Source organism: Megalobrama amblycephala, linkage group LG3 (genome assembly GCF_018812025.1).
Source record: "Megalobrama amblycephala isolate DHTTF-2021 linkage group LG3, ASM1881202v1, whole genome shotgun sequence".
Lineage (NCBI taxonomy): Eukaryota > Metazoa > Chordata > Actinopteri > Cypriniformes > Xenocyprididae > Megalobrama > Megalobrama amblycephala.
The window spans coordinates 41,059,484-41,084,771 of record NC_063046.1 but is presented as its reverse complement, the minus strand read 5'-3'; the positions used below and the strand labels follow the sequence as shown (position 1 = coordinate 41,084,771).

Sequence of the window (25,288 nt, the reverse complement as noted above, 5' to 3'; positions counted from 1 at the left end):
TCTTCTAATCATCCTTGAGATGGTTCTACACCTTCATTTGAGTCCAGCTGTGTTTGATTATACTGATTGGACTTGATTAGGAAAGCCACACACCTGTCTATATAAACCTTACAGCTCACAGTGCATGTCAGAGCAAATGAGAATCATGAGGTCAAAGGAACTGCCTGAAGAGCTCAGAGACAGAATTGTGGCAAGGCACTTAAGGTTCCTAAGAGCACAGTGGCCTCCATAATCCTTAAATGGAAGACGTTTGGGACGACCAGAACCCTTCCTAGAGCTGGCCGTCCGGCCAAACTGAGCTATCGGGGGAGAAGAGCCTTGGTGAGAGAGGTAAAGAAGAACCCAAAGATCACTGTGGCTGAGCTCCAGAGATGCAGTCGGGAGATGGGAGAAAGTTGTTGAAAGTCAACCATCACTGCAGCCCTCCACCAGTCGGGGCTTTATGGCAGAATGGCCCGACGGAAGCCTCTCCTCAGTGCAAGACTCATGAAATCCCGCATGGAGTTTGCCAAAATGGTGAGAAATAAGATTCTCTGGTCTGATTAGACAAGATAGAACTTTTTGGCCTTAATTCTAAGCGGTATGTGTGGAGAAAACCAGGCACTGCTCATCACCTGTCCAATACAGTCCCATGCAGCATGGTGGTGGCAGCATCATGCTGTGGGGGTGTTTTTCAGCTGCAGGGACAGGACGACTGGTTGCAATCGAGGGAAAGATGAATGTGGCCAAGCACAGGGATATCCTGGACGAAAACCTTCTCCAGAGTGCTCAGGACCTCAGACTGGGCCGAAGGTTTACCTTCCAACAAGACAATAACCCTAAGCACACAGCTAAAATAACGAAGGAGTGGCTTCACAACAACTCCGTGACTGTTCTTGAATGGCCCAGCCAGAGCCCTGACTTAAACCCAATTGAGCATCCCTGGAGAGACCTAAAAATGGCTGTCCACCAACGTTTACCATCCAACCTGACAGAACTGGAGAGGATCTGCAAGGAGGAATGGCAGAGGATCCCCAAATCCAGGTGTGAAAAACCTGTTGCATCTTTCCCAAAAAGACTCATGGCTGTATTAGATCAAAAGGGTGCTTCTACTAAATACTGAGCAAAGGGTCTGAATACTTAGGACCATGTGATATTTCAGTATATATATAGTCTAAAACAAAAATGTACCAAGGTATCTAAAGTTTCTTTAAAAAAATACCATGTTATTTATTTTTTAACATTGGTAGCTTAGGTAGTTTAGTCCTTGAAACTACAGTTACTATGGTATTTTTCACCAAACAGCATTCGATTACATCATTTACGTTAAATATGAGAAAAGATTTTATACATAGTACTGAGGAATTGTAACTTATATCCTGACACCTCAGGAAACAAAAATGCCTTGCTGCTCCATTTTGCCCTAAAATGGACTTTTTAGGCAGTTCACAATTACTGCATGATGCCATCATAGCAATGCAGTCTGGGTCAATTAGATGAATAATCAAAAAGAGGAACAAAGTTTTTAAGAATAGACCAAGATGGAAAGAACACCAAGGAGCCAGTGGACACCCTCTATTCATTTAGAAAAAGAGTAACACGAGTCAAGCTGAGGAAGGAATGGCTTCTTGTTACTGTGTCAAAAGAGATAACGATGTAAGATTAAAAAAAAAAAAGTGTCCTTTTATTGCCAGTTTGTTTGGGATGGAGGTTAGGAGAACAATGTGCTTTCTCTTCTCAGTTGAAGCTGGCTTCATGGTTCACCAAAGAGTAAGAAATACATAGATGCATCTACCTGTGTGTGATTTGCGTCCCCCGCAAACTTGACATGGTCTCTTCTAAATTTTGCCGCAGGTCAGCAATGTTTTTCACAGTCCTTAGGCGTCTTGTTTCTGGATCTTCACCTGAAAATAGGTGTTAATGTTCACATTTTATATCATATATTAGTAAAAGCTATTCTTTTGAACTTTCTATTCATCAAAGAAACCTGAAAATGTATCACAGTTTCCACAAAAAAAAAAAAAAAAAAATTAAGCAGCACAACTGTTTTCAACACTGCTAATAATAAGCAGCAAATCGGCATATTAGAATGATTTCTGAAGGATCATGTGACACTGAAGACTGGAGTAATGATGCTGAAAATTCAGCTTTGCATCACAGGAATAATGTTTTACTGTATTTTTTAATAAATAAAAGTAGCATTGGTGAGCATAAGAGACTTATTTCAAAAACTTTAAAAAAAAATCATACAGACCCCAAACTTTTAAACAGTAGTGTAAGTTTACTATAAACCACATTTTTTTACTGGAATAAACTTCAGAACATCATCGTCATCAACATCAACAAAATCTTTACTTTTATGATCAGATTTAAATCGGACAGGTTACCTGACAGGTCCTCAGTTGAAGACTGGCTGATCTTACTGAAGCTACTGGAGTCACTACTGCAGCATCCAGAGCTTGGGTTTGTGCCAATGTTTCCTTCTGCCTCATTCTGAGACCTAAAAACACAGGGGTTAAAAATAAAAGTTGTCATTCATGTAGATAAGCATGCACACATTTTCTGTGACACTGCTATCAGCAGAAGTCATGGCCTGACTAAAGGAATCCTTCATGGAAAAAAACAAACACAGGGCAAAGAGTGTTTCGGAGGAAATACCAGTCAAACGCTTCACAGCTGAGCCTGACGGGGAGTCATACGCATGTGAACATGTATGCACCCTTACTACAGCCATTCGCAATGAGGTTTTTCAGTCTTTTTCGGTCAATATTGTGCTCCTGTTTTGGAATTAATCCATTTTATTTATCTGTCCATCTTATATGTATAACATGCATAACAGTACATAGGATTCCGCACTAGATTTTACTATACCAACTCATGTTATGTTCTTGTTAATGTGTTCTGCATGTTTTGTTTTGTTTTTTAGCATACTGTAATGGCATGTGATTGTAAGGGTGTTTTGGGGTGGTTGTCATGGGGTTGCTGTTCAGCTGCAAAGCTGATTTTAAGCAAATTTCTATGTGGTTGCTGGGTTTTTGGTGGTTGCTAGCATTTTTTTTTTTTTTTATTAGCATTTTAGTATTATTTATATACTTTATAGTATTTATTAATATTTGGAATTAGCTTTTATTTTATATATTCAACTTTAGAATTTCAGCTTAAACTTGTTTTATTTCAATTAGCTACCAATGTAACACTTCTAATGTTCTTTTCTTGACTTTTTTCTTGCAATTGTGAGTTTATATCTCCAATTATATATTTAAAAGTCCAATTCTGAAGTAAAAAAAGACTGAATTTGGAAAACACGCAATTGCAACTTTTGTCATTCAGAATTGTGAGATAAGTCGCAATTACCTTTTTTATTATTTATTCGGTGGTGGAAACAAACTTCCATAAATAAAACTTGTTTTATTTCCCAAGGCATCCTTTTTCATTTTTGTTTTTCAGTATTTATATTTTATTGTATTTCAGCCATATTTCAATTAACGAAAACCATTTTAATAGTTTTAGTTTCAGTTAAAAATAACAACACTGGTTGCTAGATGGCTGCTCACTTGCCCAAGTGAAAAGATGATCTCTAGATAAGGCTCAACTTCGTCCTTTAAACTTAAACATACTATACGGTATTTTTTGACCTGTTTTCAGCTGAAAATCCCAATAAGAGTCTGACCTGTACATGAAGGGTGCTACGGTGGCTGTGTTGGGGTGGTTGTATTGCTGCTGGGGTTGAGGCAGCTGCACACTGACTGTGTTGCTGGCCGTGGATTGTGTTCCGTTGGCCACCGGGGCACCACTGTGCGTTTGGTGTCCTTTGCCCTCGGTGGAAGCCAGGCTGGAAGAAGACGAGGAATGCCGACTGTCCCTATGAAGTCCCAGACCCCCTCCCAGACGCATACTGCGAGGCCTCTCATTATCCTTACCACCGAGAGGCAGCGCTGAGCTTTTTACCGCTCCATTTCCTGTGCTTTTACTTCCTGGTTTTGGAATTCCGCTCTGCACAGGGGCGGAGCTATCTTTCTTGGTAACGCCCATCTTGCCGCCTTTGGGTATAAAACTGGCGATTTTCGAGGCTTTCCTGGGCTCTGCCTCGGAGGGAGCAATTCCGCTTGATGGAACAACTTCCTCTTTAACTTCTTCTTTGGTCTCTACCTTTTCCGAGGCAGGGACACGCTTGGACCCCTCCTTCCCGTTTTTGTCTTTCTCCTTAGCTTTTTCCTTTTCTTTCTCTACAGCTTTAGTTGAGGCTTTTTTCGCCGTGAGCGCCCGGCTAAAGGTCCGCTGTGCGATACCCTTCAGCGCAATCTTTGGGCTGCTGGTTGTCAAGTTAACAGAACTTGATCCATTCGTGGGTCGGACATTACCATCCATTTCCTCAAAGGGTTCTGTATTGGAACCAGCCTCGACTCTTTCCAAAACCAAACCGGCATCTTTTCCTCCTGTCGACGTAACAGCGCCCTCTGTTTGTGTGGATGACTTGGAGCCTCCTTTGCTATTGAAAAGTTTGAGTTTCTCCAGCATGGACTTCTGAGGCACAGCTTTCGGTGGCGGATCTGCAGGCACAGGCTGCTTGGCTTGGAGATCTGGCTTGATGGAAAGCACCGTGGAGGTAGCGGTGGAGGTAGCAGTGTGCTTGGTGCTCTGAGATTTGCTTCTCCAGGGTTTGCTACTCGAGTTGGGCTGGGGGATGGCTGATGAAGACGATGAAGATGCCACAGTGCTGGTGCTAACAGAGGTGCAGGCGGACACCAGGGATGACAGAGCATGCTCAGTCACACCTTGTGATGCGATACTCTCTGATGATTCTGGAGAGGAAACGACACGAGAGGTGATGGTGAAACACATGAAAATCAGGGAGACGGGATAAAATGGTACATAATGGACATTGTTGACTGCATATGTTGGAGAAGGAGTTAACAGCAGTTAACAGCAAAATACAGATGAAATCAGGTTTTTACAACCCCAATTCAAAACACATTCAACAAACTCCAAATTCAAATTAAAATCAGATTTTGAATCCACTTTTTGAAGTGTTAAGTACTATTTATATACTTCTATAGCATTTATTAATATTTTGAATCAGCTTTTATTTTTATATTTTTAGTTTTCATTTTAATTGTACTTTACCTTTTAGTAATTTTGTTATATGTTTGTCATTTTTAGTTTTGACAGTTTTAGTAATCTTAGTACTTCAATTTATTTCAGTCAGTTTTCATGGCAACATTTCTTCAGTGAAAAGTTTTTCCAAGTTTAAAGGTACCCTAGAATCAAAAATTGAATTTACCTTGGTGTAGTTGAATAACAAGAGTTCAGTACATGGAAATGACATACAGTGAGTCTCAAACCCCATTGTTTCCTCCTCCTTATATAAATCTCATTTGTTTAAAAGACCTCTGAAAAACAGGCGAATCTCAACATAACACCGACTGTTACGTAACAGTCAGGATCATTAATATGTACGCCCCCAATATTTGCATATGCCAGCTCATGTTCAAGGCATTAGACAAGGGCAGGCAGTATTAACGTCTGGATGTGCACAGCTGAATCATCAGACTAGGTAAGCAAGCAAGAACAATAGCGAAAAGTGTTAGATGGAGCGATAATAACTGACATAATCCATGATATCATGATATTTTTAGTGATATTTGTAAATTGTCTTTATAAATATTTCGTTAGCATGTTGCTAATGTACTGCTAATATGATTAAAGTTACAATCGTTTCTTACTTTATTCACGGAAACAAGAGAGCCGTCTCTATTTTCATTATTAAACACTTGCAGTCTGTATAATTCATAAACACAACTTCATTCTTTATAAATCTCTCCAACAGTGTGTAATGTTAGCTTTAGCCACGGAGCACTATCAAACTCATTCAGAATCAAATGTAAACATCAAAATAAACACAATACTCACATGATCCGACGCATGCATGCAGTATGCATGACGAACATCTTGTAAAGATCCATTTGAGGGTTATATTAGCTGTGTGAACTTTGTAAATGCACTGTATTATAGTCGAGAGCTCGGGGGGCAGGGAGCGCGCGATTTAAAGGGGCTGCAGCCTGAATCGGTGCATAGTTAATGATGCCCCAAAATAGGCAGTTAAAAAAATGTATTAAAAAAATCTATGGGGTATTTTGAGCTGAAACTTCACAGACACATTCAGGGGACACCTTAGACTTATATTACATCTGGTAAAAACTGGTTATAGGGCACCTTTAAGTATCTCATCTAATATCTCAGTTTACTTTCAATTACCAAAAATGATTTTTAAAAGTTTTAGTAATAGTTAACAATAAAAACACTAGAACGGTCAGATCAGATTTCACGTCTTTTTCCTCCATCTGGGAAACCCAAATGAAATCTGATGGTTACAAATCCGATCCATACCACATCAATATGTGTTTCGAAATCTGATTAAAATTTCATTTTTGCAAATGAGTCAAATAGACTGAATAGATTTCAAGTCTTTTTTTTTTTTTTTGTATCAAAGGACACATAACATATAATGTATGAGAAAGTCTCTTGGAACTTCACTGATGTTTACATCATTACTAAAGAAACAGATACAACAACAACAGTCCTAAAGTTCCTAAAGATTGGATCTGAAAACCAAATTGGACTTTTGCACAGTGCAGTGCTGTGGAAAAAGAATCTATAAGGGAAATAAAGTGAAAATTAAAGTAGATTAAATCAAATCCTTAGAAGAAACAGAAGAAAAAGCTTTAAAGTTTAACCAGAGATAAGTACTGAAACTGTTCTCCCTGGCCATAAAAGGCTAGTTACTCCTGAGCTAATGTTATTCTAATAGTGAGCAGCAGACAGCCAACTGAGATCCATTCTAAACTGTTTACACTAACACAGCGAGTAAGACTTTAATGCCCATTCAAACGCTAGAGGCCAAATTTAGCTATTGTGGTCTGTGTGACACACACAATCAAAACTTCCTTTAAATAACTGACACAAAGATACAAACACAAATCATACAAAAACATACATTTTAAAAAATGAATGAAAATCTACAATTAGCCAATATTAACTGATAAAATAAACAGTGAATTTTAGCACCACAGAGTGAAACATAAATAAGTCCTTGAAAACAAACAGAAAAATTAGTAAAACCTTGCAGAATGAAATGTATAGCTCTCCAAAATAAATTGAAATCAGCAAGTTATTTGTCTCTCATTCACCTGACAAATCCATTTGATAAAGTGTGTTGGTTTCACAGTCAGTCCAGCCTGTAGCGTCTCAGTAGTCAAGTTCACTCGCAGGAGTTACGCTGCAAATAAATCGCTAACTGCAAACACTGGCTGGTGAGTTCTCACACAGAACCCCGCTGTCCTTTTCTCCAGCCCCCTCCCTCTGAGCCTCTAGATCACGCTAAACACTCGCTCTGTCAGTCGGCTGGTGGTCCAGACCCAAAAAAAGACCCGAAGTGCCCCAAAACTCTAAAATCGTCTGAGCATACAAGTATACTAATGCTAAAGCAGAAGAGATGTGTTAAACTATAGATTTATCCAACTGAGTGCCGATAAATAAAGTGTTGTTTATTCATATATATATATAATTTTAAATAGAATTTTATGACAATATCAGCAACAAACTTTTGGCAAGCACTTGAGTTAAGATCGACTGCACTGCTACCAAAAACACTAGTTATTAAACTCAAATGTTTCTTTATTTTTCAAGTTCAGCATTTGTTTTTTTGTTTTTTTAATTTGTTGTTAATTTTATTCAGTGATTTGACATGGAGAAAAACACTGTTCCCATCTCATTCAGGTTAGCATTTAATGAGCAGCAAGGAAACAAAGCGGCAATTAGGAAGTGATTAAGGTCCAATTAGCCATGCAAGCCAGAGAGAAGTGGGTCAGACCACTAATGACTTCCAATAGGTAGAGAGAGGAAAGAGAGGGGCCAAGAGAGGGATAGGTCGAGAGAAAAAAAATCACCTGGCTTAGTTATAGAGATTAAAGTTGAGAGAGAGAAATAAAGATGAAAAAGTTGAGCAGTTATTACTCCGAAACAAATAATAAAACAAAGAACTGCAAAACTATCCATCAGTTGCACTCCAAAAAGGCAGAAATAATCTTGCTGTCACCTCCATATCAGCAGGAATCTCCAGAGCAACTTTGTGCCCTCAGGGTTTGTGGCCCCTCTCAGTTCCTCTTAAAGTCCATATTTAAGTGATTATTTCTCCACGGCAGAATAACAGCTATCATTAGCCTCAGATGACCACCCCACGGGAACTGATCAACTCTCTCAGAAAAAAAGGTACAAAAGCTGTCACTGGGGCGGGATCCTTACAAAAGGTTTTAATATGCATCATATAGGTACTAATGTTTCTTTAAAGCTGCAGTCCGTAAGTTTTGACTCTTTTTCGCCATCTCTGTTTGAAAATGATCATCTTTACGTGGGGTGTGCATTGGCGCGGCTCCTCAGCGTGGATGAATCTAACGTTTTTAGGAGAATGTGAAGAGTTTGGTTCCAAAACGCAATAATTCCATTTTGATTAATTTGAGTAAAAAGGTGTTTTCTTTACCAAGAAAGTGGCAAGATGAAAACCACTATTTTCTGTTTCAAACTTTCACATAGCATCTTTTGGTTATAAAAACATTAAAAGTTCAAATCTACATTTTGATTTTAAAAAGTTTATTATAAAAACATGTTATTTTTTTTCCCCAAAATGCAATAAATCCATGATACTTTTTTTTCAAAATGCAATTAATCCATCAATATAAAAGTTATTTTTCAAATTGAAAATACACAACAAAGTAAGTTGATTCACACATATATGACAGAGTCTAAACTTTGCCAATATTTATCTTATGTACAGACATTTTACTAAAAATACATTCAGCCGTCGCTCCCAAAATGAATTCAACGGGTCATCTTGTTAATGTTATAAATTATTTGTCATTACCGATTAACGAGTATCTTGTGCCACCGCACTGTTAAATAAACACATTTGCCAAGTACATTTGTTATTAAAATCGGCTTTTTAAAAAGCCTTCAATGTTTACAGTGGGTGGAATGGTGCGCTGTGATTGGTTGAGAGAGGATATATCGTGTTTTGGAGAAAAAGGAGACTGGCGTTTGTCGCATTTTGGAAAGAAAGGAAGGGAACATGACAGAATAACACGACGGATATCGCATTTTGCGCAAAATTAATAAATGACTTTTCAATACTGACCATATACAATACTGATTTTGGCGGAAACTCGATTTTTTTGAAAATGGCGTTTATCGCGTTTTGGAACCAAACTCTTCATGTGTACTTCTTCAGAATTACAGATTGTAGTCTTGGAAGTATGACCAAAATAAGAATTTTCACCAGAAAATCTCATCTGAACAAGTAAGTAATAAATCTGCCACTTTTGTTCTAACCAACTGAGAAAAAAAAGCAATACAATAAATCGCGCTGCCAATGGTGATTAAATCTAATGATCTCTTAGCTCATATCACATCAAACCGTTAAAGGGATAGTTCACCCAAAAATGAAAATTTGATGTTTATCTGCTTACCCCCAGGGCATCCAAGATGTAGGTGACTTTGTTTCTTCAGTAGAACACAAATGATGATTTTTAACCCTTAAATGCATGACTGTTTCACCAATCATTCTTACATATTCGGGTCTTTATCGACCCGGATCTATATCTAATACGGAAGGATTTCTTCCAGTCGCGATAATATAAAACTCCTCTGATATTAGAGTAACAATTACAGAAGAATAAAATAAATCATATTTTGTTACCTTTTGGAGCTTGAAAGGGCTCCGTTTGAGCAGATGTTCATTGCCATCATCACTGTCCTCGTCAGAGCTCATTTGCCAGTAAATTCAGCAAATAATAGGCTAGTTTTATGCTTGAGGTCTCAAACATATTCTCAAACATATTCTCAAAACTATATAATTTTCAACATCTTCAAAATCAATATTTCGATCGCTAACAGCTTTACCAGATCTATCCAGTAACAGTTATAGTCATATTTTATTGCGTTCAGTACTTGCTCTGCAGTAAATCGCTGAGCCATTTTATGTTTTTCTTATTATTTCTGATTATTTTCTGTCTAAATGAGTCGTCACTTCAGCATTGTGTATCAGACATTGCCACCTTGTGGAATAAAGGTGAATTGCACTTATTCCGTCATCTAAGATTGTATTATTGTTGTGCAGAAAAAATATACATACACTGATACACACCTCGGGTCGTTAGCGACCCTATACAATTTTTACAAAAAATGAATTCAAAAATAGGCATTCTTTTATAATTTTATTATTTTTTTCTTGTTATATTCTTTATAATGAATTGATCGAGGAATACCAAGAATGTTGATGTCTAACTTTAAAAAATGAATGAGGAAGAGGGTAGTGAATGACCCGAGGTATGCATTTAAGGGTTAACTCCAACCGTTGCCGTCTGTCAGTCATATAATGCATGTCAATGGTAACACAATTTATAAGAGTCAAAAAAACATGCACAGACAAATCCAAATTAAACCCTGCGGCTCGTAACGGCACATTGATGTCCTAAGACACAAAACGATCGGTTTGTTCGAGAAACCGAACAGTATTTATATCATTTTTTACCTCTAATACACAACTATGTCCAACTGCGTTCAGCACTCGGTTAGTGAGGTCTGATCGCGCTCTGACAATGGAAGTGATGTCTCACGCTTATACTTCAATGCGTTAACTGCAGATTTCAGTTTCTGTACAGTCTAATCTCTAACGTTAATTTGTCATACCGTACAATCTGCCATCCAAATGATAAGTTTAATTATTCCAGCTGCTGTGAGAAAAGGCTATAAATGATCCGTCACCAGCAGCATCCTTACATGCCATATAGCCTACTAGCTGGGACTGCTTCTTTATGTAAACAGACGTGACATAAAGACGAACAGCAGCATGCTCAAATTTCCCGCAGAAAGTACCACTCAAATTAGGAAACAATATTACAAGCTTACTTTTGTGAAAAACTAAGGTAAGGAGATAGTTTTGAACACTGATGTACTTGCTCATTTGATTTTGGATCATTTTTAACCAAAAAAAGTTACGGACTGCAGCTTTAAGGTACTAACTTACTTAGGGGTAAAAAAAGGGTACTACCCCAGTGACAGTTTTTGTACCTTTTTTTCTGAGTGAATAAACAGCTCATGCCTGTTTCATATTGCTCCTTGTCAGTTTTTTTTCCCTCTATTATTGAATAGTCATCATGTTTACATGTACATGAAAATTCCAGTTAATTATTTGTCATAATTTGATGATCATGTAAACACATTAACTGCCATAACCTTATTAAGCCAATATTATACACGAATACTGCAATTGCTATAAATAAAGGCTCAACCAGAATATGGACCTAAATTGGAAAATTATGCAATGTAAAAACTTTTACACTAAATAATAATAATAAAAAAAAATGCTGCTTTAAAAACAAAGTAATATCAAAGTGCATAAAATTACAACTATACAAAAACACTGTTGCAAATGTACTGCAGTTTATGTGACAACTTTTAATTTAGTCCTTAAGAAAATTTATTTTAAATTCTGAAAACACAAAATGCTAAATTGTTTTCTTTTAAATTTTGAAACTGTAAATCCCCTACCAACTCTCTTGACTGTTATCTTATGTATGTTTCAATAGCGTCACATCCACACAGAAGAGTTCAAGCTCCTTTGCTCTGTAATTCACATTCTCCCTGTCACACACTCAGAATAACAGAGCTAAATGTAATATGGGAGAATCAGTCGGCTGACACCATTTACTAACTTTCACTGTCACAAGACCAAAACATTTGAACTCTTCAACTGCACACAAGCCAGATATTAGTTACAGTCAGGAGATACTCGTAAAAAGTGAGTCCTTTTAAACATGGGCATAGAATAAAGTAAGCAAACTCTTAAAGTCATCCATTAGAAGAATCTGCTTTGAAAAATACATAGGAATATGTACACAAACATACAGTAGAAAAAGAGTATAGTGAATAAACATGACACTGTGGAAACCTCCTCCTCTCTCTGTCTCTCTTTCATTGTTGCCACATTCTCATGCCCAAAACACACTAATTGGAGCTTAATTAATGCAGAAATGCTTCATTCACTCTGCTTTCAAATCCAGAGCCACACACACACACACACATTTGCAACATCTTTCAAACATCTCAGCTAGGGTTTGTGTGACTAGCTTCACTCAAGGTCATTATAAGCAGTTATTTCCAGCACTGACTGCTACATTAACTGCTCCAAACAGCACAGCTCCGTCAGCAAGCACAGAAATGTGGTTGGCACATTTTAACACAGTGACCGCTTAAAGTCAACATGAACTCTAAATTGACCCGGTTTATCTTATTGTGCATACTGTAAATCATCAGTGCACATTATTCCAGAAATTGTTGAAGATTTCTGCTGACATTACAAGGCCATGTGGAGTACTGGATAATGTCAACCAAGATGCAGATTTTATACATTTAGATATTGTTTTAGTAAATACACATATTCAGTAAATACACCATCATTTGGGGTCAGTTTGACTTTTTTATTTTAATTGTTATCCCTGTGATCAAAGCTGAATTTTCAGTATCATTACTCCAGTCTTCAGTGTCACATGATCCTTCAGAAATCATTCTAATATGCTGATTTGCTGCTCAAGAAACATTTCTGATTATTATCAATGTTGAAAACAGTTAATTGTGTGTGTGTATATGTGTGTGTGTAAACCATGATATTTTTTTCATGATTCTTTGATGAAATAAAATATTTTGTCACAATGTAAAAGTCTTTACTTTCCCTTTTGATCAATTTAATGCATCCTTGCTGAATAAAAAAAATAATTTCTATAAATTTTCTTTTTTACTGACCCCAAACTTTTGAACAGTAGTGTACATGAACACCGCCTGCAGAGTAAATACAGGTGCTGGTCATATAATTAGAATATCGTGAAAAAGTTCATTTTTTTATTGTAAATTTTTGTTAAAAATTAAACTTTCATATATTCTAGATTCCCTACATGTAAAGTAAAACATTTCAAAAGTAGTTTTTTTTTTTTTTTTTTTTTTTTTTTTGATGATTAGAGCATACAGCTCATGAAAGTCCAAAATCCAGTATCTCAAAATATTAGAATATTTCCTAAGATCAATCAAAAAATGGATTTTCAAAACAGAAAAGTTCAAGTTCTTTAAAGTATGTTCATTTGTACACTCAATACTTGGTCGGCAGCACATAATACAGCAAATGACTTGCTCCTAGCACAAATTACAGCATCAGTAAAGTGTGGCATGGAAGTGATCAACCTGTGGCACTGCTGAGGCACTATTGAGCCTTCAGATCATCTGTATATTGTTGGATCGACTGTTTCTCATCTTTCTCTTGAAAATATCCCATAGATTCAGGGGTCAGGCATGTTGGCTGGCCAATAAAACACAGTAATATCATGGTCAGCAAACCACTTGGAAGTGGTTTTTGCACTGTGGGCAGGTCCTGCTGGAAAAGGAAATCAGCATCTCCATAAAGCTTGTCAGCAGATGGAAGCATAAAGTGCTCCAAAATCTCCTGGAAGATGGCTGCATTGACTTTGCACTTGATAAAACACATTGGACCAACACCAGCAGATGTCACGGCCCCCCAAATCATTACTAACTTCAGAAACTTCCCACTAGACTTCAAGCAGCTTGGATTCTGTGCCTCTCCAGTCTTCCTTCAGACTCTGGGACCATGATTTCAACATGAAATGCAAAATTTACTTTTATCTGAAAAGAGGACTTTCGACCACTGTTCACTGTCCAGTTCTTTTTCTCCTTAGCCCAGGTAAGATGCTTTTGACATTGTTTCTGTTTCAGAAGTGGCTTGGTAGTCCTTTTCCTGAAGATGTCTGAGTGTGGTGACTCTTGATGCGCTGACTCCGGCTTCATTTGACTCATTGTGAAGCTCTCCCAAGTGTCTGAATCGGCTTTACTTGACAGTATTCTCAAGCTTGTGGTCATCCCTGTTGCTTGTGCACCTTTGCCTACCCAATTTCTTCCTTCTAGTCAACTTTGCATTTAATATGCTTTAATACATCACTCTGTAAACAGCCACCACATTCAGTAATGATCATCTGTGACTTAATCTCTTTGTGGAGGGTGTCAATGATTGTCTCCTGGACCACTGCCAAGTCAGCAGTCTTCCCCATTAGTGTGGTTTCAAAGAACAAGAGATACCCAGAATTTATACTGTAGGGATGGTCATTTAATGAAACTCAAATGTAAATATTCTAATATTTTGAGATACTGGATTTTGGACTTTCATTAGCTGTACGCTCTAATCAACAAATAAAAAAAAAAAAAAAAAAAAAAAAAAAAAAACTTTTGAAATGTTTTACTTTACATGTAGGGAATCTAGTATAAATGTAAGTTTCATTTTTAAAAATAATTTACAATAAAAAAATGTTAATTCTAATTATATGACCAGCACCTGTATAGATTAGCTCAAAATATTTAACTTTAAACACTCCATTAGTGTTTAAAATACAAATAACATAAAATATTTAATTTTTGGAGAAAGAAACAAACCATTAACATACCTTATACGCATCACAAATGTTGCTACATAGCTAAAACATGAGACACAATTTTCTTCCAGTACATTTTGCCCATGCATGCATGACAAAATCACAGATAAAGTAAACTGGAAGGACCCTGAAGAGGTAAATGTGTTCAAAGCTGTATATAGAAAGAAACTGCACCCCAGCCAGCTGCCACACTAAAGAATTTTAATAAAACATGGGTCTGCTATTATCTGCTATGATGTAATGTTTCGGTTCAGAAGTTGTGTTTACCTTTGGCCTGAGCTGCTGCAGGTTTGGCTTTATCGCTGAACACCTGACTGCGGCGATTCCCTGCTGAACTGATGGAGCCTCGAGGAGAACTCTCACTGCCCGCAGTGGACATCCTCGAGGTGGGGCCAGGTAATCTGTGACAGCAAGAGAACCAGAATATTCACAACAAGATTTTACACAGCTTTGTGCTGATGCTGCCCAGGGTGGAATAAAAGCTAAATATTTAGCTTTCACAAAATATATGCCATATATGTCAAATACTGACATAAAAGAAACGTAGAAGTAAATACCCAGTAAACCGCCTGTTTGATGGAGATTTCTGATTATAATGTGGCATTTCACCCTCAGTCCTAGTCTTAAAGATGATTGACAGACAAATAGACTAATCTCACCTAACAATCAAGTCAAGGTAAATGTCATGTCAATGTCATGTAAAATACTGTAACATCTGTAGTGACCTATGCTAATCTCACTGCTGTCAATTGTGTGGCCTTGACATTTTCTCATAAGTATGTAAAATAGCAATGCTGTAGGGAGATTTTCCTCTATATTTATTTTCCTGCTCACCTAAAATACATCTTATGTCTGTGGAAGGCTTAACTGCAATTACAACTATCCACCAATAGATGACAACATTGCATCACATGTTACCAAAAAAAAGAAAAAAAGAAGAAAAGAAAAAAAAGAATGGTGGTATGATAACGCCTGGGCCAATATTCAAAGTGGGATTTTAAAGTAGGTGATTGAGTGTATTTTTCAAATGCTTTACACATGTGAGTAAAATGCATTTACATCATTCATTCAAACTAAAATTACAACCTCAACCTTTCAGTCACACACTACACACCACTGTTAATAATTAATCTCATACTCAAGCAGGGCATCACACAGAGAGGTTATTTTAAAGTTATCACGGCTCACTGAGCAGACATTTCCACAGGGACATGTTTTTGGGTAACATCACCTGACAGAGTCCACATAATCTGTCTTGCTGGATATATTCAAGGAAAACTTCAGCAGAATTGGTCATTTCTTTCTTTCTTTCTTTCTTTCTTTCTTTCTTTCTTTCTTTCTTTCTTTCTTTCTTTCTTTCTTTCTTTCTTTCTTTCTTTCTTTCTTTCTTTCTTTCTCTTTCTTTCTTTCTTTCTTTCTTTCTTATATTAGCAATACTCTCTCTCTCTCTCTCTGTCTCTATCTAATATATATATATTTATACATACATACATACATACAGTGCCCTCCACAATTATTGGCACCCTTAGTAATTATGAGCAAAAGCAGCTGTGAAAATAAATCTGCATTGTTTATCCTTTTGATCTTTCATTCAAAAAATTCACGAAATTATAACCTTTCATTGAAGGAAAAGAATTGAAAGTGGGGGGAAACCCACATTATGAAATAAATGTTTTTCTCCAAAACACGTTGGCCACAATTATTGGCACCCTTGTATTCAAAATGTTTTGCAACCTCCTTTTGCCAAGATAACAGCTCTGAGTCTTCACCTGTAATGCCTGATGAGTTTGAAGAACACCTGACAAGAAATCAGAGACCATTCCTCCATGCAGAATCTCTGAACTATATTCTTTGGTTTTACTCATTGTGATGAATGATTAAGGGAATTTGGCCTTTGTGTTTATACTCCCGTGGAACATGAAGTCATGGCTGGACAATTTCATGTTCATGATCACCCTGGTGTGCTAAAAAAATGTAAATATGAATGGGAATATACTTCATTTTACTCATAAGAATTTCTAGGGGTGCCAATAATTGTGGCCAAAGTGTATTGGAGAAAAACATTTATTTCATAATGTGAGTTTCCCCCCACTTTCAACTGTTTTCCTTCAATGAAAGGTTAGAATTTTGTGAATTTTGTCTAATCTGTCCTGCCACATTTCATAACCGAAAATAATATTTTAAAATTTCTCATAATAACATAAAATGTCTGTAACATTGTTTTGCTCCATTGCTTTGGCAAAGTATCTGTGAAACGAGCTAAAATCGAAAACGCGATATGACTTTGTGCCCTTATCAAATCGCAAACGACTGATTTAATTCAATAAGTATATAGTTTGTTTACGCTGCGTGTTTCAAAGCAAAGTGCGCACTTTGCTCACGAGATTTGCTTGTGATCCGATACGTGTTTCCCCCCTCTCAGAATGGCTTTTTAGTTCACAATGAATTAATGCAGTGAACTCCATCTCTGCATGTGCCGTGTGTTTAGCATGCATTTGGGAACGTAGCGGGCAACAGCATTATTTTCACATTAGCATAATATCCAACATTTATGTGGGAAGATGATTACAGCATTTAACTAGATTTGTAACACGATGCGTTTGTAAAGATCTTTCACAGAAACGGCAGTTTCTACCTCCCTAGAGGGACCGAAGTCCAGCTAGATGTGTCTCACAAAATCCTGCAGGAAACACTGCGATGTTATATTGTTTCTTAAATAATTGTAATCACAGTTAAAATACTTTATAAAACTATGCTTTATAATACCCAAGTGTTGAATGGTTCACATGCTTTAAATAGTGTAATGAACAACACCAACACAAGATAAACACCTGAAATATTGTGTTGGTCATGTGTTTTAATGCAGCACACTCTTTAGTTATAATGGTTTTTACAGTTATTTATGAGAAGATACAGCTCAATTATAACTGTAAAGTAAGGCATTACTGATGCAAGAATGAATATTTTACAATGAATGATTTATACAGGCAAATGATAATCAATCAATGCTTGTAATTAATACATTGTAGCCAGTTCTAATATTTGCGTTAGTTTACCAGAACAATCTTGTACATACATGGGTAGAATTAGACCACAAGATAACATGCAGAGAGTAAGTGAGGAAGAGGAGGGTGATGACAAGCAGGTTGACAGAGGATGAAATAGGGAGGATGGGAGTGAGAGTGCTACCTAGAAGACTTTTTCTGACCAATGGAAAACTTGAGTTTACTCTGAGAGCCATCCCTAGATTGAAAGAAGAAGAGAAACAAGAGAAGAAAGAGCGATAAAGAGAGAGAGAGAGAGAAACACAGAGAGTGATGACTAACAACATCACAAAGCTAAGAGAATGAAAACACATTCAGAGAGATTGCCATCAAAGCACAAACAATCCATATAACATATGTACACAAGATAGACCGACAGATAGAATGTTATAATGATAGACAGACAGACAGATAAGTGGATAGTGAGATATTTTACCTGGACTGCATCTCTGCTTGCGTTTTGTGAGTATGTGAGGCTGAGGTGTGTGTCCCATGCGAGGTGGAGATCAGCTGGGCCGGAGCGCTGCTCTGCTGGCTTAAGGGAGCGTGTGAATGTGTGTGTTGCGTGTGCGTCTGTCTGATCGCCTGCTGCTGCTGCTTGTATCGAGACAGGCTAAAGAAAAGACCCAAGATGGCTTTCAGATTTCCATTCCGGATCTCTGTGTGTGAGAGAGAGATGTTCAACAAGAGATTGCAGTTTAGTATATCATTCTGCAGACACTTTTCTCTCAAAGTAATTAGTAGGGCGCTAATTACAAGCACAGTTCCCCATAAAGCATGAAAGGTTTGAGCATCTCGCTCTTTCTCCTTGTAGAAACTGCAACAAAAACCTTCCAGTTATCAGGCAGAGTCCCACCATCAGTCAAGAGGGTGATAATAAAGCCACCTGCTTTCATATTTTATTGTAGTTTCATTGATATGCCGTTAACCAGCATGCAATTCTAAAAGGGGTTTAGCATCACTTTTAACCCTGGGTTATGAAGTACAGCTTTTCCGACGGCAAAGACGTTTGCTTGAGAGTTACAGCAAGTTGTTTGGCAACAAACTGACAATCATGAACTAAACAACTCATGCATCATTAAATATTAATGTGCTTTGTACAGTCAAATAAACTTTTATGCCCTTTGTTTAGAGGAAATAAGATAAAAATGACAAAAAGTGCAGAAAAACACATTAAGTGATAAAGTAATAAACTGTGCTGTAATTGTCCAATCAATGTTTTTAATCTCATAAATATGCAAATAAGAACATTAACCCAGGGTTTGAGGATGTACAGAGTAAAATGTTAACACCTAACTACCCAAATTACTAACTAGTGAACAGTGTAAAACTTGTAAAAACATAACCCAGGTTAAAATAACCCCAGTTTAATCATTTAAAGTGTAAAAAAGCCCATATTTTGCAAAGTAATTGACTTAGCAATTAGCTGAGATCAAATTGTTATGAAATCTTACTTGAAGCTATACATAGGCATGTTTTTACCTTCAGCTGATAGTCCTTGTATGTTCACACCTTTGGCTGCTAGGAAGCTCAGACAGGCATCAATGTTCTCAATCTAGAGAGAGACATGGAGAGAAATTAAGAGAGTACTTTGATAAGCCATGTAACAATCATTTAAAATGATAATGAAAGGGAAAAAAACACACACATACAAACACAAAAAAGGCTGTTATCACCTAAAACAAACAGTCTGCTTAAGTTCAAAACAGATGCTGTGTACTTGCAGTCTAGATTCAGGTTGCTTCACATCTGCTCTGTGGCTGAATACGTGACTGGACGTTCACTCACTCTAGGAGGTGTAGTGTTATCAGAGAGCATAGATTGGCTGCTCAGTCAAAGCAGTATGCAAAGCCATTACTCCTAATCGTTGAGGGCGTCACATTTGCCCTGTTGCTAGGAGACGCCATCGAGGCCATGATGCTGACCCAGCCGTATCCTAGTGTCACTCAATTTAAATGTATAAGCATATCTGATTGGCTGAGAGGAGAGTGATGTAATAGGCTATACTTAAAGGTCATGTGGACTCCACTAGGAATTTGTTAATAATATTTACCATACACAGGTCCAGGTTGTTCATAATCAGTAATCGCGTTAAAAGTAATGCGAGTTGCGTAATCAAAATTTCTTTTTAAACGCATTGCTGTTAAATTTACAACAAAGCAAGTTACTTTGATTTCATATTTATTGACTGACAGCTCTCCTGTCCACATGCTGAGAGAAATCACAGGTAAGTGCAGAGGTTGTGTGTGCTGTGTAAATACGATGGTCATAATAAATGTGAACATGCATTTACTCATCTCACTTGCACAAAAACATTTTGAGAGATTACTCGAAATGAATAAATATGAACAAACAGTGAAATGCAAATTTAAAATATTACTTAAACCTGCAGTAATTAAATAAGTTAAATAACTTATATATATACGTTATACCCAACTTATATATTGGGTATAATACGTTTCCTTTATTTTGCTATCCTCACTTAAAGGGTTAGTTCACCCAAAAATGAAAATTCTGTCATTTATTACTCACCCTCATGCCGTTCTACACCCGTAAGACCTTCGTTAATCTTCAGAACACAAATTAAGATATTTTAGTTGAAATCCAGTGGCTCCGTGAGGCCTCCATAGGGAGCAATGAGATTTCCTCTCTCAAGATCCATAAAGGTACTAAAAACATATTTAAATCGGTTCATGTGAATACAGTGGTTCAATATTAATATTATAAAGTGACAAGAATATTTTTGGAGTCAAAGTCACGTGATTTCAGCCACGCGATCTGAATCATGATTCGACACACTGATTCATTTATGCTCCGATGCTTCCTGAAGCAGTGTTTTGAAATCGGCCATCACTAAATGAGTCGTTATTTTTTTTTGGTGCTCCAAAAATATTCTCGTCGCTTTATAATATTAATATTGAACCACTGTACTCACATGAACCGATTTAAATATGCTTTTAGTACCTTTATGGATCTTGAGAGAGGAAGTGTCCATTGATCCCTGTGGAGGCCTCACGGAGCTATCGGATTTCAACTAAAATATCTTAATTTGTGTTCTGAAGATTAACGAAGGTCTTACGGGTGTGGAACGGCATGAGGGTGAGTAATAAATGACAGAATTTTCATTTTTGGGTGAACTAACTCTTTAAATAAATAAACTGTAGTGTCCTGGACCCACTAGTAAAAATATATCAAAAATATCAAAAACGTCTGAATAATTTTTGGTTTGACTGTATATATTCTCACACAAGCACACTTTTACAGCAAAGCATTTAACAAAAAGTAGTTTTTTTAGTAGGTTTGATATATTGTTCATTATTAAATAGTATTGCAACATTTTCTCTATTTGAAACATTTGTAGAACATGTTCATCATTAATGTGATTAACTACACCAGCTGGTTAAAAGTGCAAAAAAAGGCTAATAAGAAAAGTTAGTTCTGAGACAAGCTCTAGCATCATTTGTTTGTAGAAAACACTTCCTTAGATTTTTTTTTTGTTGTTGTTATGCATATGCAAATTCATACATTTTTAAGTTAAGCTCAAGTGTCCCACTATTTTTGGGGCCACCGTATAATTAATAGAGCAGCACTTTGATTTAATGCCAATGTTCTGCATTAAAGAACTGGTCCTCTGCCATGGGTTAGTCAGCACACGTGTCAGTTATGTCAGCTGTAGCAACACATTTCAGCCTCGCCGACTATATCCCAGTTGCTGGCAGCCAACAGTTGCTGGCCTGAAGGGTCAAGGGAGATATAGAAATGTGAGGAAAGAATTTGCTCTAGATTCCTCTGAACCTTTGAAGGAATCACATCCCAAACATCCAGGACTAAAAATAACATTTCTAAATAAAAATATCACTGAGAGAGAGGGGTTGAAATGGAATCCATATTCTCTTTCCCTCTGTGAATTGAATTACAAGGCATAATATTCTATGAAGTCAATGTGAATGCATTAGAAAAATGGGGTGTGGGGCAATTTAGCTCCAACATAACAACATTGTCTTCAGTGATTGTTGGTCTGCAGGTCATGCATGACAGCAAACGTCACTCTGAATGACATTCTCATAATAGCTGCATTAAAAAAAAACTCACTGGGTCAATAGAAATCAAAACCTACTGGAATAAAAGCAAACAACTGAGCCATAAAAAAACACTTAACCAGAACCAAACACATGCTAGTATTTATAAGCCACTGAAATTTACTAGTGAAAAACATTAGTGGTCGCCCAGTATTGTTTGTTCATAGATTGATGTTCATGGGTTAATGACGTGATGGGTCATTTTTTTGTCCAAAGGCCTTAATAATAAAAAACAAAAAACAAAGATATGACATCAAAAATATGTAAGGCAGTACAACTAGATCTCTTTTACTGAATCCAAACGGTTTTAATTAAATTTTGCTACATATGAAGGTATTTTAAAGATTTTGAAGAGTCAAAAAAAGGTAATTCGGTTTAACTGTCCAAAGGCCAAAACAGCCATTTCATTTGTGATTAAAACATCTTACAATGTAATAAATATATATATTTATTTTTTATTCTGGCATGATTTTATAACATCATATATCAACATAGTGCAACATGGTATTAAATTATGTGTAGTAGTCGTTGCTTTGTTATGAGAAAGAATGTTGAGAAAAATTAATTTCATTGTCATTCGGAGTAACCAATATAAAGGGACCATTTTGGATCATGTCATGCGGTCAATATCATGTGACAGGATGTGACCTCACTCAGACACCTGCAAAAGACCACATGGTCATAAGGCAAAGTAACTAACTCTCTCTTAACTATTTGAAAAATTAATGTTTTCACTTGCTCATACTCATGTCCCGAAACATCAGGTCATTCGGTACAACTGCTATAAAACATGGAAAATGTTGTAATATTTTAAAAACTTGTACTAAACATAAAATGTTTAATTGTCGTTTTGCTAGCTAGTTAGCAATCTCAGCCTGTTAGCATTGTCTGAAAATATCGGCATTCGGTATAACCAAACGTGTCATTTGGTAAAACTGAAATTTGTGACTTTTTTGGTGACAAATTTTGTTCGTCTTGTAAAAATGACAAAAGCAGTGTTAACTGATTATAAAAACCATATAATCTCATTGTTAACCCTTAATAAATCTTTAGAATTAATTATATCTCCATTATGTTTTTTTACACTTTTAAAAACCTTATTCGTCAATGACCATGATATCTTGACTTTTATACAATTTAAAATTACATTTAAACATAATTCTTAAAAGACCAAACAATTTTAAGACTGAAAATATAGACACAAATTTGTAATCACTGAAATCGACACTTCGTTTTACACACTAATTCACAATAAATGTGAAAAAAATTAAGTTGTTTATTATGCACTAATAATGATGCTCCTAATGCATAATGTATGGGAGAATTGACTTCCACAGTTGGTAGGTTAATGTGGATGTTAGTATGTTACTAACCAAATCTTACAATACTCTAATAAGCAAAAATATTCATAGTACACATACTGTAGATGCTAGGAAATTACAAAAGGAAGTCAAACCTCTGTAAATTAGCCAAGCATTTGATTAATGCTTATGACCTCAAAATGGCCAAATATCATCCAATATAAATCATTCTATCACTTAAAAATAATAATAAAAAAATGATAAAAAATGATAATAATGCACGTTTGAGCTCAATGTTAAAGCTTTCTCCAAATACATTAATGGTGCCCTAGATTCAAAAATTGAATTTACCTCGGCATAGTTAAATAACAAGAGTTCAGTACATGGAAATGACATACAGTGAGTCTCAAACTCCATTGTTTCCTCCTTCTTATATAAATCTCATTTGTTTAAAAGACCTCTGAAGAACAGGCGAATCTCAACATAACACCAACTGTTACGTAACAGTCGGGGTGTACGCCCCCAATATTTGCATATGCCAGCCCATGTTCCCAACATTATGAAAGGCATTAGACAAGGGCAGAACGTCTGGATGTGCACAGCTGAATCATCAGACTAGGTAAGCAAGCAAGGACAATAGCAAAAAATGGCAGATGGAGCAATAATAACTGACATGATTCATGATAACATGATATTTTTAGTGATATTTGTAAACTGTCTTTCTAAATGTTTCGTTAGCATGTTGCTAATGTACTGTTAAATGTGGTTAAAGTTACCATCGTTTCTTACTGTATTCATGGAGACCAGAGCCGTCGCTATTTTCATTTTTAAACACTTGCAGTCTGTATAATTCATAAACACAACTTCATTCTTTATAAATCTCTCCAACAGTGTAGCATTAGCCGTTAGCCACGGAGCACAGCCTCAAACTCATTCAGAATCAAATGTAAACATCCAAATAAACACTGTACTTACGCGATTAGACATGCTGCATGACGAACACTTTGTAAAGATCCATTTTGAGGGTTATATTAGCTGTTTGAACTTTTTTTATGTTGTTTAAGGCAAGCGCGAGCTCTTGGGGCGTGGAGCACGAGATTTAAAGGGCCACACACCCTGAATCGGCTCATTTCTAATTATGCCCCAAAATAGGCAGTTAAAAAAATGAATAAAAAAAAAATCTATGGGGTATTTTGAGCTGAAACTTCACAGACACATTCAGGGGACACCTTAGACTTATATTACATCTTTTAAAAAAAAGTTCTAGGGCACCTTTAATGGCTTGAAGTACTCCAGCAAAATATTTGACTGGCCAAAGATATTAAAAGTATGCTAAAACCTTTTCAAACATGACATGTAAGTTAGCATACTTTCCATAATATTGAAACAATTAAAGCACATAGAAAAAATCGTTTTGTTTGCCATTTGCAGACTCTACGCGGCTGTATGACTGTCATAGTTTGTACAGTACAACACTTACATGTCTAAATCAGAAATAACAATACAAAAGCATTTTGAGCCCTATCTTACTCCCTTACTCCATGTCAATAATCAATCCAATAAGTCCTTAAAGCAATACAACGTGTACCTGAAGACAGAGCGTTTTATTCTCACCTCTCTGCATGTTACCTGTGAGAGACTGTAGGAGTGTATCTGTTCCTCAGAGGCTCTATAGTGTCTAACACAACAGGGCAGAGACGGCCTGCTAAACAAACACTTTCACACACACACACACACACACACACACACACACACACACACACACACACACACACACACAGAACTATTGTCTGTCTCAAACACATAAACATGTTAACATATACCGGATACATTCCTTCTATATGAGACTCCCTCACACACAAAGTCTCTCTCATTATCTGTCTCCAGCTCTCCCTCTGGTTGTTTTTTTCCCCCTCTGTCATTATATTTTTCATCACCACTGGTTTTCTAATAAAGTTCTCCTTGTGTGTAAGTGTGTTTATGTGACAGTGAGATAGAGTTGAGGAGAAAGAGAGAATGTGTGCACTTAAAGGTGATGACTGACAGGGGAACTGGTCATGTGACATGCTTTATGTTATTGCAGTAATACTGTATAAAGAATCCAGACACTTGTGTCTTAATAGAATTAGAATAAAATTAATTAAACAAGCATATCTGATACCATCAATATTATGGATGCTAACCATTGAAGATGTCATATCATGCTTTTTACTTTTTTGTATCCTCTCTACACTTATAGTATTGTTATTGTTTTACACTAAAATTTAGTTATTCTATGATCATTTTCTGACTTTTAAATTGCTGTTGTGCCGTGTTGTTGGATCAAATATGGTTTTTAGCTGCTT

The 25,288-nt window shown here is 36.5% G+C and overlaps 1 protein-coding gene across 1 annotated transcript in view; it reads right to left on the bottom strand.

Annotated features, from left to right (window-relative positions):
* Positions 1-25,288, bottom strand: part of nav2a (neuron navigator 2a) — a 117,523-nt gene that overhangs the window by 51,971 nt on the left and 40,264 nt on the right. Inside the window, 7 exon segments of the mRNA XM_048185425.1 lie at positions 1,775-1,883; positions 2,367-2,479; positions 3,650-4,781; positions 14,787-14,920; positions 17,709-17,762; positions 18,000-18,222; positions 19,046-19,118. Coding sequence (XP_048041382.1) covers positions 1,775-1,883; positions 2,367-2,479; positions 3,650-4,781; positions 14,787-14,920; positions 17,709-17,762; positions 18,000-18,222; positions 19,046-19,118 — 1,838 coding nt within the window.